Consider the following 17,987-nt stretch of genomic DNA (forward strand, 5'->3'; position numbering starts at 1 on the left):
GTCGAAACATAGATATTTGTATATGAGAAAAATAAAAAGAAAAACGTAAAGAGAAGGAGGTCAACAAATACATTGATTTATATTAAGCTAGCCAGGCTGCAATGTTGGGCCAACTTCTTTTTATTCTGGTAATGCATTTTGTTTTGAACCCACCCCAGGGCACCGCTCAAGTGTTTAAGGGTGCAGTTTCTGGTTTTATTGGGTAGCTACAAATATGTGTGCATTAATATTTTATTTCTGCTGCATTTTCCGCTTTAAACAAATTATTTAGCTGCAGTATTTATTTGTTGGGAAAAGGACTGTTTTGGGTAAAGATAAAAAGCATGCATTTGTACCCTAAAATAATATTTCTCTCCCCTTCTTTTATTTTTTATTTAAAAGAAAAAGAAAAAAGAAATATGTCTATGTCTTCCTTGATGTTAGAGCGTTGGAACTTTAGCTCACCTTCGTCACCAAAGAATATAAGTACATTCGTGTGATCAGGTACAGACCAGTATTTTTTTAGGAATTTTTTAGCAAAAAATCCCTATTCCTATTTGTAACCAAGATTATTTCATTAGACGGAACATTCATAAGTGACTCCTATAAAGTTCGGCTTATGTTATGGCCATTTCGTTGGAAAATGGTCAACTCGTCAGCTGTGGCTTTTTTCAATAGCGTTAACGAAATGGGTTTTCTTACCTTTTTTCAGTTCTCTTATAAAAAATTTAAGGGTCGATTCGTCAAAATCTAACCATCAACCAGCGAGCCCAGTATCTTAGAATTTTTTTTTCTGCTGGACTCCAAACCCTTATCCTTAAGTTGTTTGTCAATGGGAGAATTTATACCTAATGAGCAGGAAATTTGTGAGAAATTGGAGAAGCTTGACATCTATTAAAGTGTGAGTACCGAACCATGAATTTAAAGGCATATTGGTAGAGGAGAGCCCATGTTCCACTAAGGCCACTAGACAAAACAAACAGTCCCTATGGATGAGGGACTACATAACAAAATAGGGTGATGCTTGTAGTAAAAAGTAATGGACTCTAGAGTATAGTCCAAATTTTGGTAACCTAAAGCATCACTATATAAGGGAGGCTAGTTGCGTAAATAAAGGGAACATAAACTTTTACCCTAATATTTTTTTCTGAGTATTGGTTAATTTGGTAGTCATTGTAGCTTACTTTATCATTGGTGCTTTCATTGTCTTCCTCCATGCCTCCTAAGCAGATCTCCAAGGAATTGGAAGACCTCTTTCAGGCCATCCAGGACCGCCTCACATCCATTCAGTCTCTACTGGAGACTAATGAAGCTCGCCAGACCAATCTTGAGGCACAAAATGATTCCCTCCACTCTTCCCTCACCCTGTTACAGGACCAGGTTGCTACTTTCCCTCATATTCAATCATCACCTTTCACTAATTCACATGACCACACAACCTCCGTTTCCCCACCTCCCCCAACACTTAGCCAAACTGCAACTCACTTTTTTTGAAGGACCGGAACCCCTAGACTGGTTATTCCAAGCAGAATAGTACTTTAATTTTTATCATCCCCAGAAAATAGATTATCCATGGTTCCTTTTCACATGAAATGGGAAGCTCTTAGCTAGTTTAAATGGATGCCCCAAAATCATCTCATTACTGATTGGCCTTCCTTCACCCGTTCCTTGGAATTACATTTCGGTCCTTCCTCCTATACAAACCATCAAGCTGAACTTTTTAAACTACACCAACAAACCACAGTTACGGACTACCAAACCAGATTTGAGAAATTATGCAATTGTGTCCATGGGTTGAGTCCTGAAACCATCCTTAATTGTTTCATATCAGGTCTCAACCCTGAGATCAGGAGAGAACTTTCAATTTTGAACCCCTATTCCATCTCACAAGCTATTGGCCTAGCTAAGCTCATTGAAGACAAAGTCAAAGATTCCAAACCTCGACAAACCCGACCCCCTCCATACTCCACTGTTTTTAACCCCACCAACACTGCCACCAACCGTGCTCAAACCACACCCAATACCCTCCCAATTAAACGCCTTACCCCCACCCAGATGCAAGAGCGTCGTGCTCTTGGCTTGTGTTATAACTGTGACGAGAAATTCCTTCCAGGCCACAAATGCTCCACTTCACGTTTTCTTTTACTTTTAAAGGATACAGAACCTATCACCGAAACCCTAGATGACCCTCCTGATCCCACCCACACAATAGACATGGTCCACTTTCACCTATCCCTCACACTCTTACAGGAAATTTTTTCCCTCAAACACTAAACTTCCAAGGCCTCATCCACAATTTACCAGTCACCCTCCTCCCTCTTCCCTGCTGTACCAATTACCCCAATCCATTCAAATGATTTTACGTAAACACCAATCAATATTCAAACCACCACATGGTCTTCCCCCACCACGCCCCTATGACCACCATATCCCCCTCTTACCCAACACTGGCCCGGTTAATGTGCGCCCATACCGTTACCCCCACTCTCACAAAAATACCATCACCCCAATTAATTGCAAAGATGTTGCAGGATGGGTTCATCAAACCCAGTAACAACCCATTTTCTTTCCCAGTACTACTCATCAAGAAGAAAGATGACACATGGCGCTTTTGTGTTGATTACAGAGCACTCAATGCAATCACTATACGTGAACGTTTCCCCATACCTACTATTGATGAATTGCTAGATGAACTGGGGTCTGCTACAATTTTTACCAAGATTGACTTATACTCAGGGTGCCACCAAGTTTGGCTCAACCCCAATGACACTCACAAGACAACTTTCAAAACCATGGATGGTCATTATGAATTCCTAGTTATGCCTTTTGGTTTAACTAATGCTCCCTCCACATTTCAGGCAGCCATGAATGATCTCCTACGACCTTCTTAGGCGGTTTGTTTTAGTTTTTTTTTATGACATTCTCATTTATAGCCCCACACTGCAGGATCATTTGACACATTTAGATATTATTATGAATTTGTTACAAACACAATTATTCTTTACTAAGCTTTCGAAAAGCAGTTTTGCTACCTCAACAGTTAGTTACTTGGGCCATATCATTTCCCCAATTGGAGTGCCCCCAGAACCAGAAAAAATAAAGGCAATCACAAATTGGTCACAGCCACGGTCACTCACGGCTTTACGCGCATTCCTCGACCTCACCGGATTCTACAGAAAATTTATTCGTAATTATGCCACTCTCGCCGCTCGCCAGTCACCCAATTGCCTTTTTCAGCAAAAAGATGTGCCCCCGTCTCCAAGCAACATCAGTGTATGTGAGAGAGATGTATGTCATCACAGAAGCCATAAAAAAATGGCGTCAGTACTTGTTCAGGAATCATTTCAAAATATACACAAAGCAAAAGAGCCTCAACACACTGCTCTCACAAACAATACAGACACCAGAACAACAAAATTGGACAGCAAAACTCCAAGGATATGATTTTCAAATAATATACAAACCTGGAAAAATAACGTTGTGGCTGATGCACTCTCCCGCCAGGAACCGCCAACTCTCTTAGTGTTGTTGGCCGTATCATCCCCGATCCCTACCATATTCAAAGAACTATAACAGTTCTTCACCACCACATAGGGCACCAATTTGTTACGATCGTTCACCAGCAACCAACCATTGCCCAATCAATTTTCCACCAGCCAAGGCCTACTCTTCTTTCGCAACCGGATCTTCCTTCCTCAAGTTCATGATTTCCGCAGGCGTATCATCAGTGAATTTCATGATTCCCCAACAGGGGGACATTCGGGTTTAAAACCCACACTGACAAAGGTAGTTGCCTCCTTCTACTGGCCAGGTTGGACAAGAGATACCAAGGAGTTCATACAACACTGCTCGGTGTGCCAGCAGAATAAGTACCTACCAAAAAAACCGCAAGGATTAATCCAGCCACTGCCTATACCCCATTAAGTATGGGAAGACATCTTTATGGATTTTATAACTCACCAGCATTTGCTGGCCATACTGTGATTTGGGTGATCTGTTGTCGCCTTTCCAAATACGCTCATTTCCTGGCTTTACCCACTCATTACACGGTCGAGAGCCTTGCACAACGCTTCTCCACCGAAATTGTCGTTTACACGGTCTCCCCACTAGCATAGTGTCGAATCGAGACCCCATCTTCACTAGCACCTTCTGGCGCAACCTGTTCAAAGCCCAAAGAACAAAACTGCAATTCAGTTCATCGTACCACCCTCAAACCGATGGTCAAACAGAGGTTGTGAATAGGGGATTAGAAGCTTACCTCCGCTGTTTCACCAGTCACCACCCCCATTCCTGGTACAAATTCCTCCACCTCACAGAGCTATGGTACAACGCCTCCTACCATTCCTCCATTGGCACTTCTCCCTTCCATGCCTTATATGGACGGCCACCGCCCACCACCGTTGACATGCTCCCTTCACCGCGCACGGGAACCACGGTTTCGGAACTCCTACAAGAGCACACACTCGTCCTTCACCACTTGAAGTTGAACCTCCTCCGCACTCGCCAACGCATGCGGGCACAAGCGGACAACCACCGCTCAGATCGATCCTTTGCCGTCGGCGACTAGGTGTGGCTTCGTCTTCAAACACACCGGCAACACTCCGTCGAGCGGCGCCTATCACCCAAGCTCTCTCCCCGATTTTCTGGCCTGAATAGGATCGTGCGGCGCATAGGCACGGTGGCCTACGAACTCTAACTTCCGCTGTCATCACTTATACATCCAGTATTTCACATTTTGCTACTCCGATAGTTTAAAGGGCTACCTCCTGGAAGTGTTTCTAACTCAACAACTAACCCCACAACACTTTTAGATCCCCCACTTCTGCTAACCCTAACCCACCAAACCCTCTGATAGCACCGCATGCACTCTCCACTCCGCACACGCCACCTGGTCATGCAATTAAGAAGAAGCACGTGACGTTGTCCCCCGCGGCCGCTCCACTTTCCCCAATACCTAATCTCCAGAACCTTCCACGCACTGGGAACGCCCTCGAAAACTCTAATCGCGGCTCAAATTTCATAAGCCCAGACCTCGTCAATGGACCTTCAAACTTTGAGGACAAAGTTGAGTGTCCAACGGATGGCAATGTTAGAGGAGAGCCCAATGTTCCAGTAAAGCCCACTAGACAAAACAAACAACCTCTATGGATGACGGACTACATAACAAAATAGGGTGATGCTTGTAGTAAAAAGTAATGGGCTCCAGAGTATAGCCAAAATTTTGGTAACCTAAAGCATCACTATATAAGGGATGCTAGTTGCGTAAATAAAGGTAACATAAACTTTTACCCTAGTATCTTTTCCTGAGTATTGGTTAATAGTCAAATGGTTATTTCCAGGAAAGAGATGGCTCACTGGTTGAACAGCTTCCAGACCTCAAAGCCTACCCTCGAAGTTGGAGACGGAGTTGATCATAGGAAGGTCTAGCCTAATAATGTTCGAGTGGAGTCTAATGAAGCAGAGAGGACGACTTCCAATTCAAATTTCAAGAGGAAGAGGACAAAGACCACTACTGAGGCACACCTTCAACCTTCAACCAACTTGCACTCTGATGGGCATGGACTTGACATAGAGGTGATCATGATTGGGAACTGAAATCCTGAATCAAACCTGAAGGCAAGTCTTTAGGATCCTTCTTTTAGTGTTTTTAATCACAATAAGTCCCACAATCTGTTGGAGGGTGGCCAAGACTAAGGATTGGACCTTGGCTCAAATTTGTGGGAACGCCAAGGAGCATGCAAGCAGGGTCGTGACGTTGACGTGTTTAGCCAATCTCAGGGAAATAAGCTTATGGATATAGAGAGCAAGAAAGAAAAGCAGGTGTGCGACTTGTAACGCGAAGTAGAGCGGTTACAAGTTGTTCGTGGATGGTGGGTGTTTTCCTCTGACCTCTTTTGTCTCATTACTTCCTCGACCTCTATTGAGAACCTACTGAGACACGAATCTCCGTTAAGGACTTGACCTTGCATTGAAGGAGGAACTCACTGAAGGGGTTGGCACAAAGTCCTTTAACAAAGATGGTTATAAACATCTCATCGTTCGATTATTGAATTTGTATCGAAGCTTTGCAAAAGTGATTCATGTAACTTTTAAGTGACTCATCTTCCTTTATATTGATATAAAAAAGGTTGAGGATCAACATTGGTTTGGTTTTGTTGGCGGCGAACTACTAATAAACATTTGGGCGAAGGTGTGGAATAAGTTTATGGTCCCGTCAGGAATCCTGTTGAGCCATTGTATGGCAGTTCCGATGAATGTCCCCATGAACATCTTGCACAAGACCGATTCTGATCCCCCTAATATGAGTATCTGGGCACGAAACACCTTCAAATGCGCCTCTGAATCCCAAAAAAGGAGTAATCTCCGGCACCATGTCATAGGGGGAATTGGTTTGTCCATTATCGCCTTTGTGAACAATTGCGGGTCCAAGTGCAGGTTGGCTAGACGTCGCTTATTCTCACAATTGCTTACTTTCGTCTTAGGTCTTCTCCACTTGTCGTTTGGTTTCAGTGTTTTCTCGATAAAGCTATTTAATGGTTCCTAGAATCTATCACAAGGTTTTATTTGGCTTGTCGTTTGATGAAGGCTGGGTTTGTGGTTGTGGGTTGTTCATGCCGATAGTCATTGTGAATTTCTTATGGGATCGGGGAAAGATTATTCGTTCGTCACTAAAGAATATTAGTACACTCGTGTGACCAAATACAAATGAGTGTTTTTATAGGGTTTTTTTAGCAAAAAGTTCCTACTCCTTTTTTCTTTCTCTTATTTGTACCCAAAATTGCCTCCTCAGGTACACAGTCTCCCAAGCTCGAACCTAATAAGCTAAGAGACTTGCGATTGTCTTTGGAAAAACAAAAATGATTTTTTTTACACCCATCCTCCACCCTACACCTTAATAAATATTAATATTTTAATCATTTATATTTTTTTTTAATTTTAAAAATTATTTTAACATTTTACATTTTGTTTATATTTTTATAAAAGATTTTTTTTTTAATTTTTTATTATAAATATTAATATTTTATTGTAGATGTAAGGTGGAGTAAAGTGTCAAAATATCATCATCCTTGGAAAAACCTACAGTCCAAATACCCCTATATGTTAGATACCTCGCCATGAAACCAAGCGGACTAGGACGGGACAAAAGCTTAAAAGAAAAATTAAAGACAAGATTTCAGTGCATGTGTTCGGGTATGCATAGGAATATTCACCTTTTCTCTTACTTCCACTTTACAATTCCTAATAAAATATTATTTAACTAATGATAATAAATATAAATAAAATTTATAATAAAATTATAATATATTTAATTGTCAAATGAAAGTGTAAAAAAATATTGGTGTTAAAAGTATTGTAACTTTTTTTAATTCGTGGGCTCAAAATGTTGGCAATAATTTTCATGGAAAAATCCTATGGATGAAACATTTTAATCTTTTATGTTTTGTTTGGATTAGGAAGTAGATGTGTGGAAATTTGAATGAGTGAATTTGAAATAATTTGAGAGAAAAATGTGAAGAAAATAAGGTTGTTTGGATTAACGTATATAGAGTGAATTTGTGAGAACAATTTATTAAAATTAGTTAATGATGTGATAATTTTGAGAAAACTTTTAACTTTTTTAAAATATTTAAAATTAAGTTTACAAATTTACCATCGTCTTTAAAAATATTTGAAATATGAAGTATTTTAAAATATTCATACGACTTATAAACTCATTAATGCATGGGATGATCAATTTTCAACTATACTTTTTTCATTTATCGATTAGTGTTGCACTGTAAAATAACAAAATAACGTTAATCGATTATCTAGTGCGTTGTGGTGTATGTGAGAGAAAAAGAAAAAAACAATTCACTCCCGCTTTTCCCTCTCTCTAATCAGCGCACTCACTTGGATCCAAATAGTTGTGTCACTCGCTCTTCCATCCGCTTAAAGACTGTTTCTTCCTGCACCTCCATATCTTCTTCTGGCACCTCCATACACAACATGAAAATACATTTTTATCCTTCTTGTGCCACCCCCATAGAATAACTTCTGGATTATGTAATCCGGAAACGCATTTGAAAAAAGACTTCCGGATTACATAATCCGAAAGTTAAAAAAAACTTCTGGATTATGTAATCCGAAAAGTAATCATGCATCTGAAAAAAAGACTTCCGGATTATATAATCCGGAAGCTAATTACAAATTTGAAAAATGACTTCCAGATTATGTAATCCAGAATATTACAGAGGGACATTTTTGGAAATACAAAAATCTATGTAGGTGAAAGAAGAAGGTATGGAGGTGCAGGAAGAAGCAGCCCCGCTTAAATAGCGTCACAACCGAAAAAAAACAGAGGCTTAAAGAAAAGAGATTTTGGACCCTACAATTACTTCCTACACCTATCAATTTAAACATGCACCCTTTTTTTGAAATTACAAAATTGCCCTCAAATAAAAGGGAAGTGCAGATGAAAATATACTTAAGAAACATCTTTTCTAGAACACGTTTCCAGATTTGGAATTCCATATATTTTTCTAAATTCTGGAAATCCTTTTATGGAACACGTTTTCGGATTTTGTGTTTTTGTCTGGAGTCTATTTTTTGTATTCTAATTTTGTATTGCTTTTTTAGAATGTGATTTTTATTTTTGAATTCTATTCTAAAATTTCATTTTCATAACATAATAATCTATTCTGCATTTGCTTTTAAGAATGTATTTTTTGAATTTTGGATTTTTAATTTTGGAATGAAGAGTAGTTTTGGAAATTTCATACAGGTCACAATTTGTAAGGTGCAGGAAGATTTTGCCTTTGGGCACAATCACTTGACCCAACATTTTTCATTATTGGCAGCCTGCTTTTCTATATATATAATTTTTAGGCAATTGCTTCCTACACCCAACACTTTTGAAACTGCACCCAACACAATTTCAAAAATTCCAAAAATACCCTTTATTCTGGAAATAAAAATCCTGGATTGAAAATAATGCATTCTGGAAAAGTAGATCCAGAAGAGATTATTGTGTTCTGGATATAAAAATCCGGAAACAAAAAATCAAAATTCCATTTCGAATAAAAAAATTCCAGAATTGAAAATAATACATTCTAGAAAAATTTATCTGGAAGAGATTATCGTGTTTTGGAAAGGAGGTCCAGAATGTAACTTTGTATGTACCCCATTTTTTTAGGTGTATTTTTGTCTTTTCCCCTATAATTGGGTGCAGTGATATGGTGTAGGAAGTAATTGACTAATTTTTATTACAAAAGTCTAGGTCTCTTTGACCCCACATTTTTATTATGACAGTTTCTTCCTGCACCCCTACATTTTTCTTCCTCCACCCCCACAATGTAATGCAAAGACAATAATATCCTTACTATTTTTTAGAAACCCCAAAATACACATAAAATCCACACTACTCTTTCTTCTTCCGGACAATGCAATTCGGTAATTTTACATAATGGGAAATCTGCATTTATTTTTTTGGATTTTGGATTGGAAAATCCATAAATATTCTGGATTGATGAATCTGGTAATCTTCCGGATCCATCAATCCGTAACAAAAATTAGACTTCCAAATTCAGCAATCTGAAAATTAACAAGTTGCTTTCGAAACACACCTTTATTTGAAAAAGAACACGAATCACTTCTGGATTGATGAATCCGTAGCACACTCCCGGATCCCGATATCCGGTAACCTAAAAAACTCTAGTTTTTTCAAATAAAAGGTGAAGGTCAGTTTGGGATTTACAAAATTGTGGGGGTGCAGGAAGAAAAACGTAAGGGTGCAGGAAGAAGAAGCCTTTTATTACTTGTCACTCGCTTTTTATATCTACAACATGTCTGCTACAAAAATCTGAGTCCATTCATCAGGCCCAGCATTTCTACAATTTGCCACCCACATCTTTATATTTATGTTCCATGTTTTTTCTGAGGCTGTTTCTTCCCGCAACTCCATAGTTTCTTCAGACACCCCATACTTCTAAAAATACCCTTTATTCTATCGATATTTTTCATTCCATAATTGATGATCCCAAAACAACATCAGGTTATAGAATTTGGAAGGTATTTTCATATTCATAAATACCTTTCGTATCGTAAAATCTGGAATACCTTTCAGATTCTACAATCTAGAATACCTTCCAGATTCTAAAATCAGGAATACTTTCTGGATTTTTCAATTTGGAATGCATTTTTTAAAGATAAAATTATCTTTTCGCTTGATCTATGGGGTGTCAGGAAAAGCTATGGACGTGCATGAAGAAAGATTATTTTTATGAAAATTCCAGGCCCATGCGACTGGCACAAAATTTTGCTATTTCTCACTCCCTTTTGTATATAGACCCACTAGTTTTTATTTTCTTAAAGAAGTTTGGGCCAATTCGTTTGGCCCAATATTTATACAATTTGCCACCTAATTTTATATACCATCACCAAACTTTTTTGTAAAAAGTAAAATAAAAAAATAATTTTTGACAATAAGTTTTATATATTTGTATCCAGACTTGTCATCTGATATTTAATACGATGCTTTAAATATTTGTATGATCATATGCATCACTTTGTACTCTTTTTGACAAAAATTAAATTTTTTTTTCTTAAATAAAATTCACACAAACCGTTAACAGTGTTGATATATAATTTACATTATTTTACTTATGTCATTTGTAAATACATTAAGCATAGTTGTTAGCACTGTCTTATACTCTAAATAAAGTTAATTATAAAAAGAATAAAAGCTTAAAAAATATAAAATATATAAAATTTTAAAATTATAAAAAATATCAACACAAAATTCTTTTAACTTTTTTTAAAACTATGTAGAACTGAAAATATGTAGGATCCAGGTTAAACAATTCTTCATCCACCTCCATACTATCTTTTTCATCTCCATAGAAGATGGAAAATGACAATTTTATCCTCATTTTTATGTTCTTCATTGAGCACCCCTCTTCTCCTTTTCAGCCACAAGAAACCCTACCTCTAACATCATCACCTCCCACCTCCATACTTTCTTCTTGCATCTCCATAGAAGATAGAAAATGACAATTTTATTCTCATTTTTATGTTTTTCATTGAGCACTCCTCTTCCCCTTTTCCGTCACAAGAAACCCTACCTTTAGCGTCATCACCTCCCACCTCTAGTGTCATCGCTGCAGTAGTTCCTCACCTTCGTCTTCTATGCACAAAAAATATATTTTGGATTATTAGAATCTAGAATACAACTTTTGTGCATAGATGGTGAAGGTGAGGGCAACAACGTTGGTGACGATGGAGATGAAGAGCTATTTCGACAATGACATTGAAAGTCTGGGTTATTGCGGTTGAGAAGGAGAAGGGTGCTCAATAAAGAAGATGAAGAGAATGATAAAGTTTCATTATCTTTCTTCTATGAAGGTGCATGAAGAATTGGTTCCAAGGTTAATTTTTGTTGGCCCAAATAAAATATTTCAAAAATATTTTCTTGATATTTTTATATGCATTTGTGTTTTTTTATGAAAAAAATAAACATTTAAAAAAACCTAGGTCCATGAGTACATGGAAGAACATGTAACCAATAGATGAAGACAATTTAATGATCAATAATAATAATAATAATAATTGTTATTAATAATAATTTTATTATTACTATTATTAGTGTGATTATTATTACTACTATTAATTTTTTATTATTATTATTACTATTAATAATAATATTATTATTACTACTAATTTTATTATTATTATTATCATTAATAATGTTATTATTATTATTAATTATAATTAATATTACAATTATTATTTTTATTATTATATTAATGTTATTATTATTATTATTACTAACATAAATATAATCGTTGTTGCATTTGCGTATTTGCATTTTTTTTATCATTCACATTATATGTTTAATATTAAAAATTAAATAAAAAATGTCATTATTTATACATTTATATTAACAGTATAAATTTATAGTTTATTTAAATAAATACGAAATTTTCTGAGTGCACCTGCTAAAATAGTTATTATTATTATATATATATATTAATATGTAAAATTATTAATAAAATCAGTTTGATTTGAAAAAAAATTAAAATTAAATATAAAAATCGATTATTAAATTTAATTTAATTTTAATTAAATATAAAATTTAATTAATTTAAATAATACTTTACAATAAAAGCTTCACACCAATAAAAATGAAAGCACAATATCGAATACAAATAACGAATATGGAGTATGTGATTCCATATTTTATTTTTTTCTTTAGTTATTTGGTCTATATTGTACTATTTTAATGTATGAGGAAAAAAGAATTTCAGTAATCTCTATATTTTATTATTAGTATACGGTTTCTGTTATTAATATTATTTTTAAATTTTACTCTTTAAAATATGAGTTTAGTTCTAATACAGACGCTTTAAAACATGAATTTATTTCCTAAAGTTCTCTTCACTCTTAATAATAATAGTTGTTCATGCGGTTGACTCGTGTTGTCGGTTGACTCGAACGACAATTTTCAACCCTTCTATCTTCGCCTGAGATTAAAACGTTCTTGATCAAAGAATCTCTCACCTGCAAAGACTTAGGGCGTCTTGATGGCCGTTTGCACTTCGACGCTCAAGTTAGTATTAGGGCAAAGAAACACCAAGTGTATAAAGTAGTTTTAGTCTTAGAAATTGTGTACCTTGCTAGGGTTCTTGACACCCTTTATATAGGTTGAAACTAGGGTTTACCTTTGTGTTGTTACCCTTGTCTAGGGTTCCTTGGGAAACGTCCTTGCGTCGCTATTTACATAATCTTAGCGTATCTGGCACATAGAACTTCCCTTAACTAGAGTGCAACGAATAACGGTGTGGTCGCCTGGGTACCAACTTGTGCACCTAATCTCTGGCGCCATCTTTTTCTACGGTGCCGTAAGTATTCACGTGTCATGCATGCAACAATCCTTGGAAACCCTAACCCTAATGGTCCTTAGCACCTCCAAGTATTATTCCCACGTGCCGCACCTGCATGCGCTATACACACCACGTGCATGGATCCCTCGTGACTTAAGCTTCCCTTATATCTGATGCTTTAACTGTTGACTTAGGATAATTCTAGGGCCCACCTCGCGTGGCCCAACATAACGTTCAGACCGCCAATGTCCGATCTCTCCCTCTGTTGGCGAGGGCCGATGTCGATCTCCAACATCGGGGTCTATAGTACCGATGTCCGAAGACTGACCAATCCTCTGATAGGTACGTTTGGGGCCCACCTTATGTGGCCCCCTTCCACTATCAGGCATCGGTGTGCGATGTCTGAGGTCAGTCAATGGTGTCGATGACCGAGGACCGGTTGGGAAACAAGCCCCCAGTCTTGAGCTGTAACTTGTTTCAGCGAAAAGACTAAGTGATCGCGCTGGGCGACCTACGTGGCACTGGGTAACGGGATGTGAACAATACACCGAATTGACATCTTACCATACTTTCTAACTCAGCGTACACGTGGCAAGATCAACGACTGGGACTTGTTGGCGCTCAAACTTCTTCGTGCACTGTTCAAACCTTTAAACCCTTACACTCTCTTCACTATTTCATTACTTTCACTTATGCGAACCTTCTTAAGCATTTCTTCGAAACGCTCTCTCTTCTTAGTTTCGAAACTTCAAACCTTCGAACCTCAACTCATTCAAAGGTATGATTTTTACTCACCGATTTGTCTTGCTTTATGATTCCGCTGCCTATAACATGCTTATAACTGCCTGAGACTGTTTATGTTTTCTGCATTTAGGTTTTCTACACATTCATTTCCCCTATTTTACGCTTCGAGTCTCTGTTTTTCTGGTTTTGTCGAGTCACACCATCTTCTTCTTCTAAAGGGGTTTAAGAAGCACTTTTTCAAGGTGCGGAGCAATCGGAGGGACCCCACTCTCTTAGATGGGTTCCCTCTTTAATGGGCGGAGAAGCCTAACCTTCAGAAGCCCAAGTGTCTTGAGGACCTTCTTCCCCAGGAGCGGGAAGTATGCGGCCTCCTCTCTGGCCTTTGCACTCCATTTAGCATGTTGGAGCTGCTCAAGCTTGAGTTTAGCCCCAAGGCCCTTAAGAGTTATATCGGTACCCTTCTCATACTTGCTTTATCATTGCTTACCCCTTTACTTGCTTTATCGTTGTTACCTACATGTCTTGACCCTTCGTTGTTATTCGTTGTCTTTGTGCAGACATGGGCCTTAACAAGGACAAGAAGAAAAAGCTGGCCGAGGTGCTTGCTAAGCGTAGGGCGTTCGTTGCTGGTGTGGGCACTTCGTCACCCGCAACTTCCCCACCTTCTGCCACCTCTGCCCCAATACAACTGAACCAGCCCCTGTTGACGACAGGCAGAAAGGGGTGGTGGCCGTCGATTCGGAGGACGAGGGCACTTGCACGACCCTCGTCTTCAAGAGGCAGAGGGTGGGCGAAGTCGTGGCGCCCTCTCACTCTACGTCTGGTGGGCTCACTCCAACCTTCAGGGATAACCCCCCAAGCGCTTCCTCCCCGCGCCACCTTATTGTTCATGAAGGTGGGGAGGAGAGTGCCCCCGGAGGCCAACAAATACCTCCTCCTCCCGAGCTCCCTGCCCTTCTCCAAGATGCCCTCAAACGCTTTCAAGACCAAGAGATGGTAGAGAGCTTGGAGGACAACTTTCTCCAAGACCGCGTGGCCTGGGGTCTTGGAGACTTCCTTGTCGCATCCAACCTCGCTCTGATCAAGGCGCAAGAAACGCAAGACTTGCAGTCTAAGATGAGGAAACTGGAGGAGGAGCTAGCCCTCAAAACCAAAGCCTTCTCCAACCGTGAGACCGCCTTGTACTAGGAGCTGGCGAGCCTTCGCCAATCCGAGAAGGACGTCAAGAAGCTTCTTTTTGACAAGAGCCATGAGGCCGTCCAAATGGAAGCGAAGATCTTGCCTCTTCACAATAAGGTGATCGACCTGGAGAAGAAGGTCGAGGGGATGCAGGCCAAAATGGCCAAGTTGGAGGAGAGGGCCACCCAGCGTGAGGTCCAGCTGGGGCAAGTGGAGGGGGAGCTTGCTGAGAAAATCGAGCTCTTCAAGAAGACCGAAGAGGAGCTTAACAACGATGTCGCCGATGCCTACGACGAGGGGTTCCAAGACGCCATAGCTCAGTTTGCCTGCGTGCATCCTGAGGTGGATCTTTCCCCCTTTGCTGAGTCCAAGTGTGTCGTTGAAGGGCAACTCGTGCCAAGAGAGTAGCAATCTTTGTAATTTCGTCTTCTTGATAACTCATGCCTTTGTAAATATTTATATAAATATTCCTTAGCATATGCCTTTCCTTGAACTGCCTTTGTCTTGCTTACTTCGCGGCTTCAACATAGGTTCACCCGTTAGGTAACACTTTAACCTCATATGTTTCATCTCTTGCCTTTCATTGTTTAAAAGGCACTGATGATGCGTGCGCGGATCCCCTAACTGGCTCAACCTTTGTTCGAGGATAAACTCCTCTTGTTGTTTTTTATCTTCTTCTTGCAAGGTAAGGCTTCTTGCTGATCTTGTCCCTACCCCCCCCTCAGATTGACGGGAATATCTTGCTGGTAACATTGGTGAACCACGCCGCTCTCGACCTTGGCTTGCTAACAAGGGGAAAGTGTATCCTCCCGATTTCGACCCTGCATCACAAGGGTAAGGGTGAACATAACCGATGAACCATGTTGTTCGACCCTAGAGTGCCTACACAAGAGGGAGGCTCCCCAAGGAACCATACTGCCCCCCATCTTGGTGTTTCTAACTCGAGTGAACGGGTCTTACCGACCTCATCCTTGCTGTACAAAGTCAAGGGGCAGGTCTGAATAACTGACCGCGACCTTGCTATAAAAAGGCAAGGGACAAGCCTTTAACGTTTGAACCATACTTTTCTCAGTCTTGGTAAACTTGCGCCAGAGGGAGGTTCACCAAGGAACCATACTATTCCCGATCTTAGCGCATTACTTCAAGGGAGAGGTTCATTAGCTGGTTGAACCGTACTATTCTTCGCCTTGGTGAACTTACACAAAAGGGGGCTCATTGGGGAACCAAACTACCTCCGCTCTTGGTGTATCACTTCAAGGGAGAGGTTCATTAACTACAATGCACACATATTTCTTAACTGAATAACTGAAATTTTATTTGGGTGACCTCGTTAAAAAATCCTTATGAGAGAAAAAGAGTGTCCCCTTAACGTGTACAATGCAAAAAATCTTTAACTAAAATAAAACTTAAGATTGGTCGCGTTCCAAGTACGAGGGATCGCGCCACCTTCCAAGATTTTGAGCTTGTATGCTCCATTCCCAAGGACTTCTTTCACTCTGAAAGGACCAGTCCACTTGGGAGATAGCTTATTCTCTAGTTGGTACGGGTGGGCCTTTCGCATCACCAGGTCGGTGACCTGGAACTGCCGAGGTCTCAGCTTGGAGCTGTATTTGTACTCCACCCACCTTATCAAGGCTTCAGCCTTAATCCTTGCTTCCTCCCTTACTTCATCTAGTAGGTCCAGGTTCATTTTTCTCTCTTCATTGGACTCTTGACCATGAAGTTCTGGAAACGCGGTGAGTTCTCCTGGATTTCTACTAGAATCATTGCGTCCGAGCCATACACCAAGCCCACACAATTCTAGGAACTTTTTCCACCCAGGTTCCCGTGGCTTTGTCTAGCCTTCTCTTTAGACCTCTGAGCAGAACTCGGTTGGCAGACTCGACCTGCCCGTTTGTCTACGGGTGTTCAACTGACGTGAACACCTGTTTCACTCCCAGCTTTGTACATAACTTGCCTAATTGCTGGCTTGCAAACTGGGTACCATTTTCAGACACCAACCTCTTCAGGATTCCAAAGCGGCATATTATGTTTTTCCATACAAAGTGATGGATCTTATGGGCTGTGATCTGGCCACTAGCTCAGCCTTGATCCACTTTGTGAAATACTCTATGGCAACCATGAGGTACTTCATCTGCCGCACTGCTAAAGGGAAAGACCCATAATGTCGATCCCCCAAGTATGGAATAGCCATGGCACATTGTGCCAGTCAGCATGCAGTTGGCACTGCTTGCACTGCTGTGCATACCTGGTGTAATCATCCCTCATGGTTGGCCAGTAATATCTTGCACGAATGGCCTTTGATGAGACAGATCGGCCGCCGATGTGGCTACTACATATCCCCTCATGCAGCTCTGCCATAATGCGCGTGCATTGTTTGCCACTTACACACACTAGGATAGAATGGGTGAATCCATGCTCGAATAACTTCCCGTCGATCATGGTGTACTTGTTTGAATTTTTCTTGATTTTTCTAGCTTCTGTGGGCTCTAACGGGAGTACTTCATCGGCCAAATAGCGTTGGTAGGGTGTTATCCAAGTTTCTCCTGCTTCAACTTGGTGAACATGCGACGACATCTCCCCAACAACTGGGTACACGCTTACTCTGGGTGTTTTTACCGTTTCTTGTGTTAATGACCGATGACTACTCCTCACCCCTACTGATGTGCTGATCTATTGGACTTCTACCATATTGTCCGCAATAGTTCGAGGTGTCTCTGAGGATCTTTAGCTTGGTACTCCCCCGTGACCTGACTTGTGACTAACAACACTCTTTGCCAGCAAACCTTTCGCTCCCATCTCCTTGGCCAACAACATTCCAGCTATCAGGGTGTCATACTCTGCTTGGTTGTTACTGGCCATGAAAGTGAATCGTAGGGCCTGCTCAATCAGCAACCCATTTGGTCCTTCCAAGATGACACCAACCCCACTACCTTATTGGTTTGAGGAACCATCCACAGAGAGCACCCATATGAAACCTGCTCCTTCTTGGTGCGTGGCTATCGAGGAGATCTCTACGACAAAGTCAGCATAAACCTGGCCTTTAATGGGACCTCTAGGCTGATACGGTACGTCAAACTCAGATAGCTCTACTGCCCACCGTACCATTATGCCTGCCTCATTTGGCTTTTGTAAGACCTTGTGAATTGGAAGGTCTGTCATTACTATTGCGGTGAAGCTCTGGAAGTAGTGGCGAAGTCTTCACGCCGAGAACGCTACTGCCAGAGC

General features: G+C 40.1%; 1 protein-coding gene and 1 long non-coding RNA gene across 2 annotated transcripts; both read right to left on the reverse strand.

Annotated features, from left to right (window-relative positions):
- Nucleotides 1–2,930: 2,930 nt before the first annotated feature.
- On the reverse strand, nucleotides 2,931–5,000 carry LOC137819393 (uncharacterized). The gene is made up of 3 exons (XR_011082282.2): nucleotides 4,238–5,000; nucleotides 3,940–4,138; nucleotides 2,931–3,852 (listed from the first exon to the last, which is right to left on the reverse strand). It is a non-coding gene; the product is annotated as an uncharacterized LOC137819393 (long non-coding RNA).
- An 11,904-nt stretch (nucleotides 5,001–16,904) lies between these two features.
- Nucleotides 16,905–17,336, reverse strand: LOC137816595 (uncharacterized). Its single transcript, XM_068619795.1, has one exon. It carries the CDS (start codon nucleotides 17,334–17,336, stop codon nucleotides 16,905–16,907), a length of 432 nt encoding a protein of 143 aa, XP_068475896.1.
- Between the last annotated feature and the right edge of the window lie 651 nt (nucleotides 17,337–17,987).

The sequence above is a fragment of the Phaseolus vulgaris genome, chromosome 10 (assembly GCF_051622355.1).
Source record: "Phaseolus vulgaris cultivar YP4 chromosome 10, ASM5162235v1, whole genome shotgun sequence".
Classification (NCBI taxonomy): domain Eukaryota; kingdom Viridiplantae; phylum Streptophyta; class Magnoliopsida; order Fabales; family Fabaceae; genus Phaseolus; species Phaseolus vulgaris.

Bases quoted from the DNA above. Each gene is read 5' to 3' on its own strand.
- LOC137816595 (XM_068619795.1), bottom strand. From the start codon at position 17,336: ATGTCGTCGCATGTTCACCAAGTTGAAGCAGGAGAAACTTGGATAACA.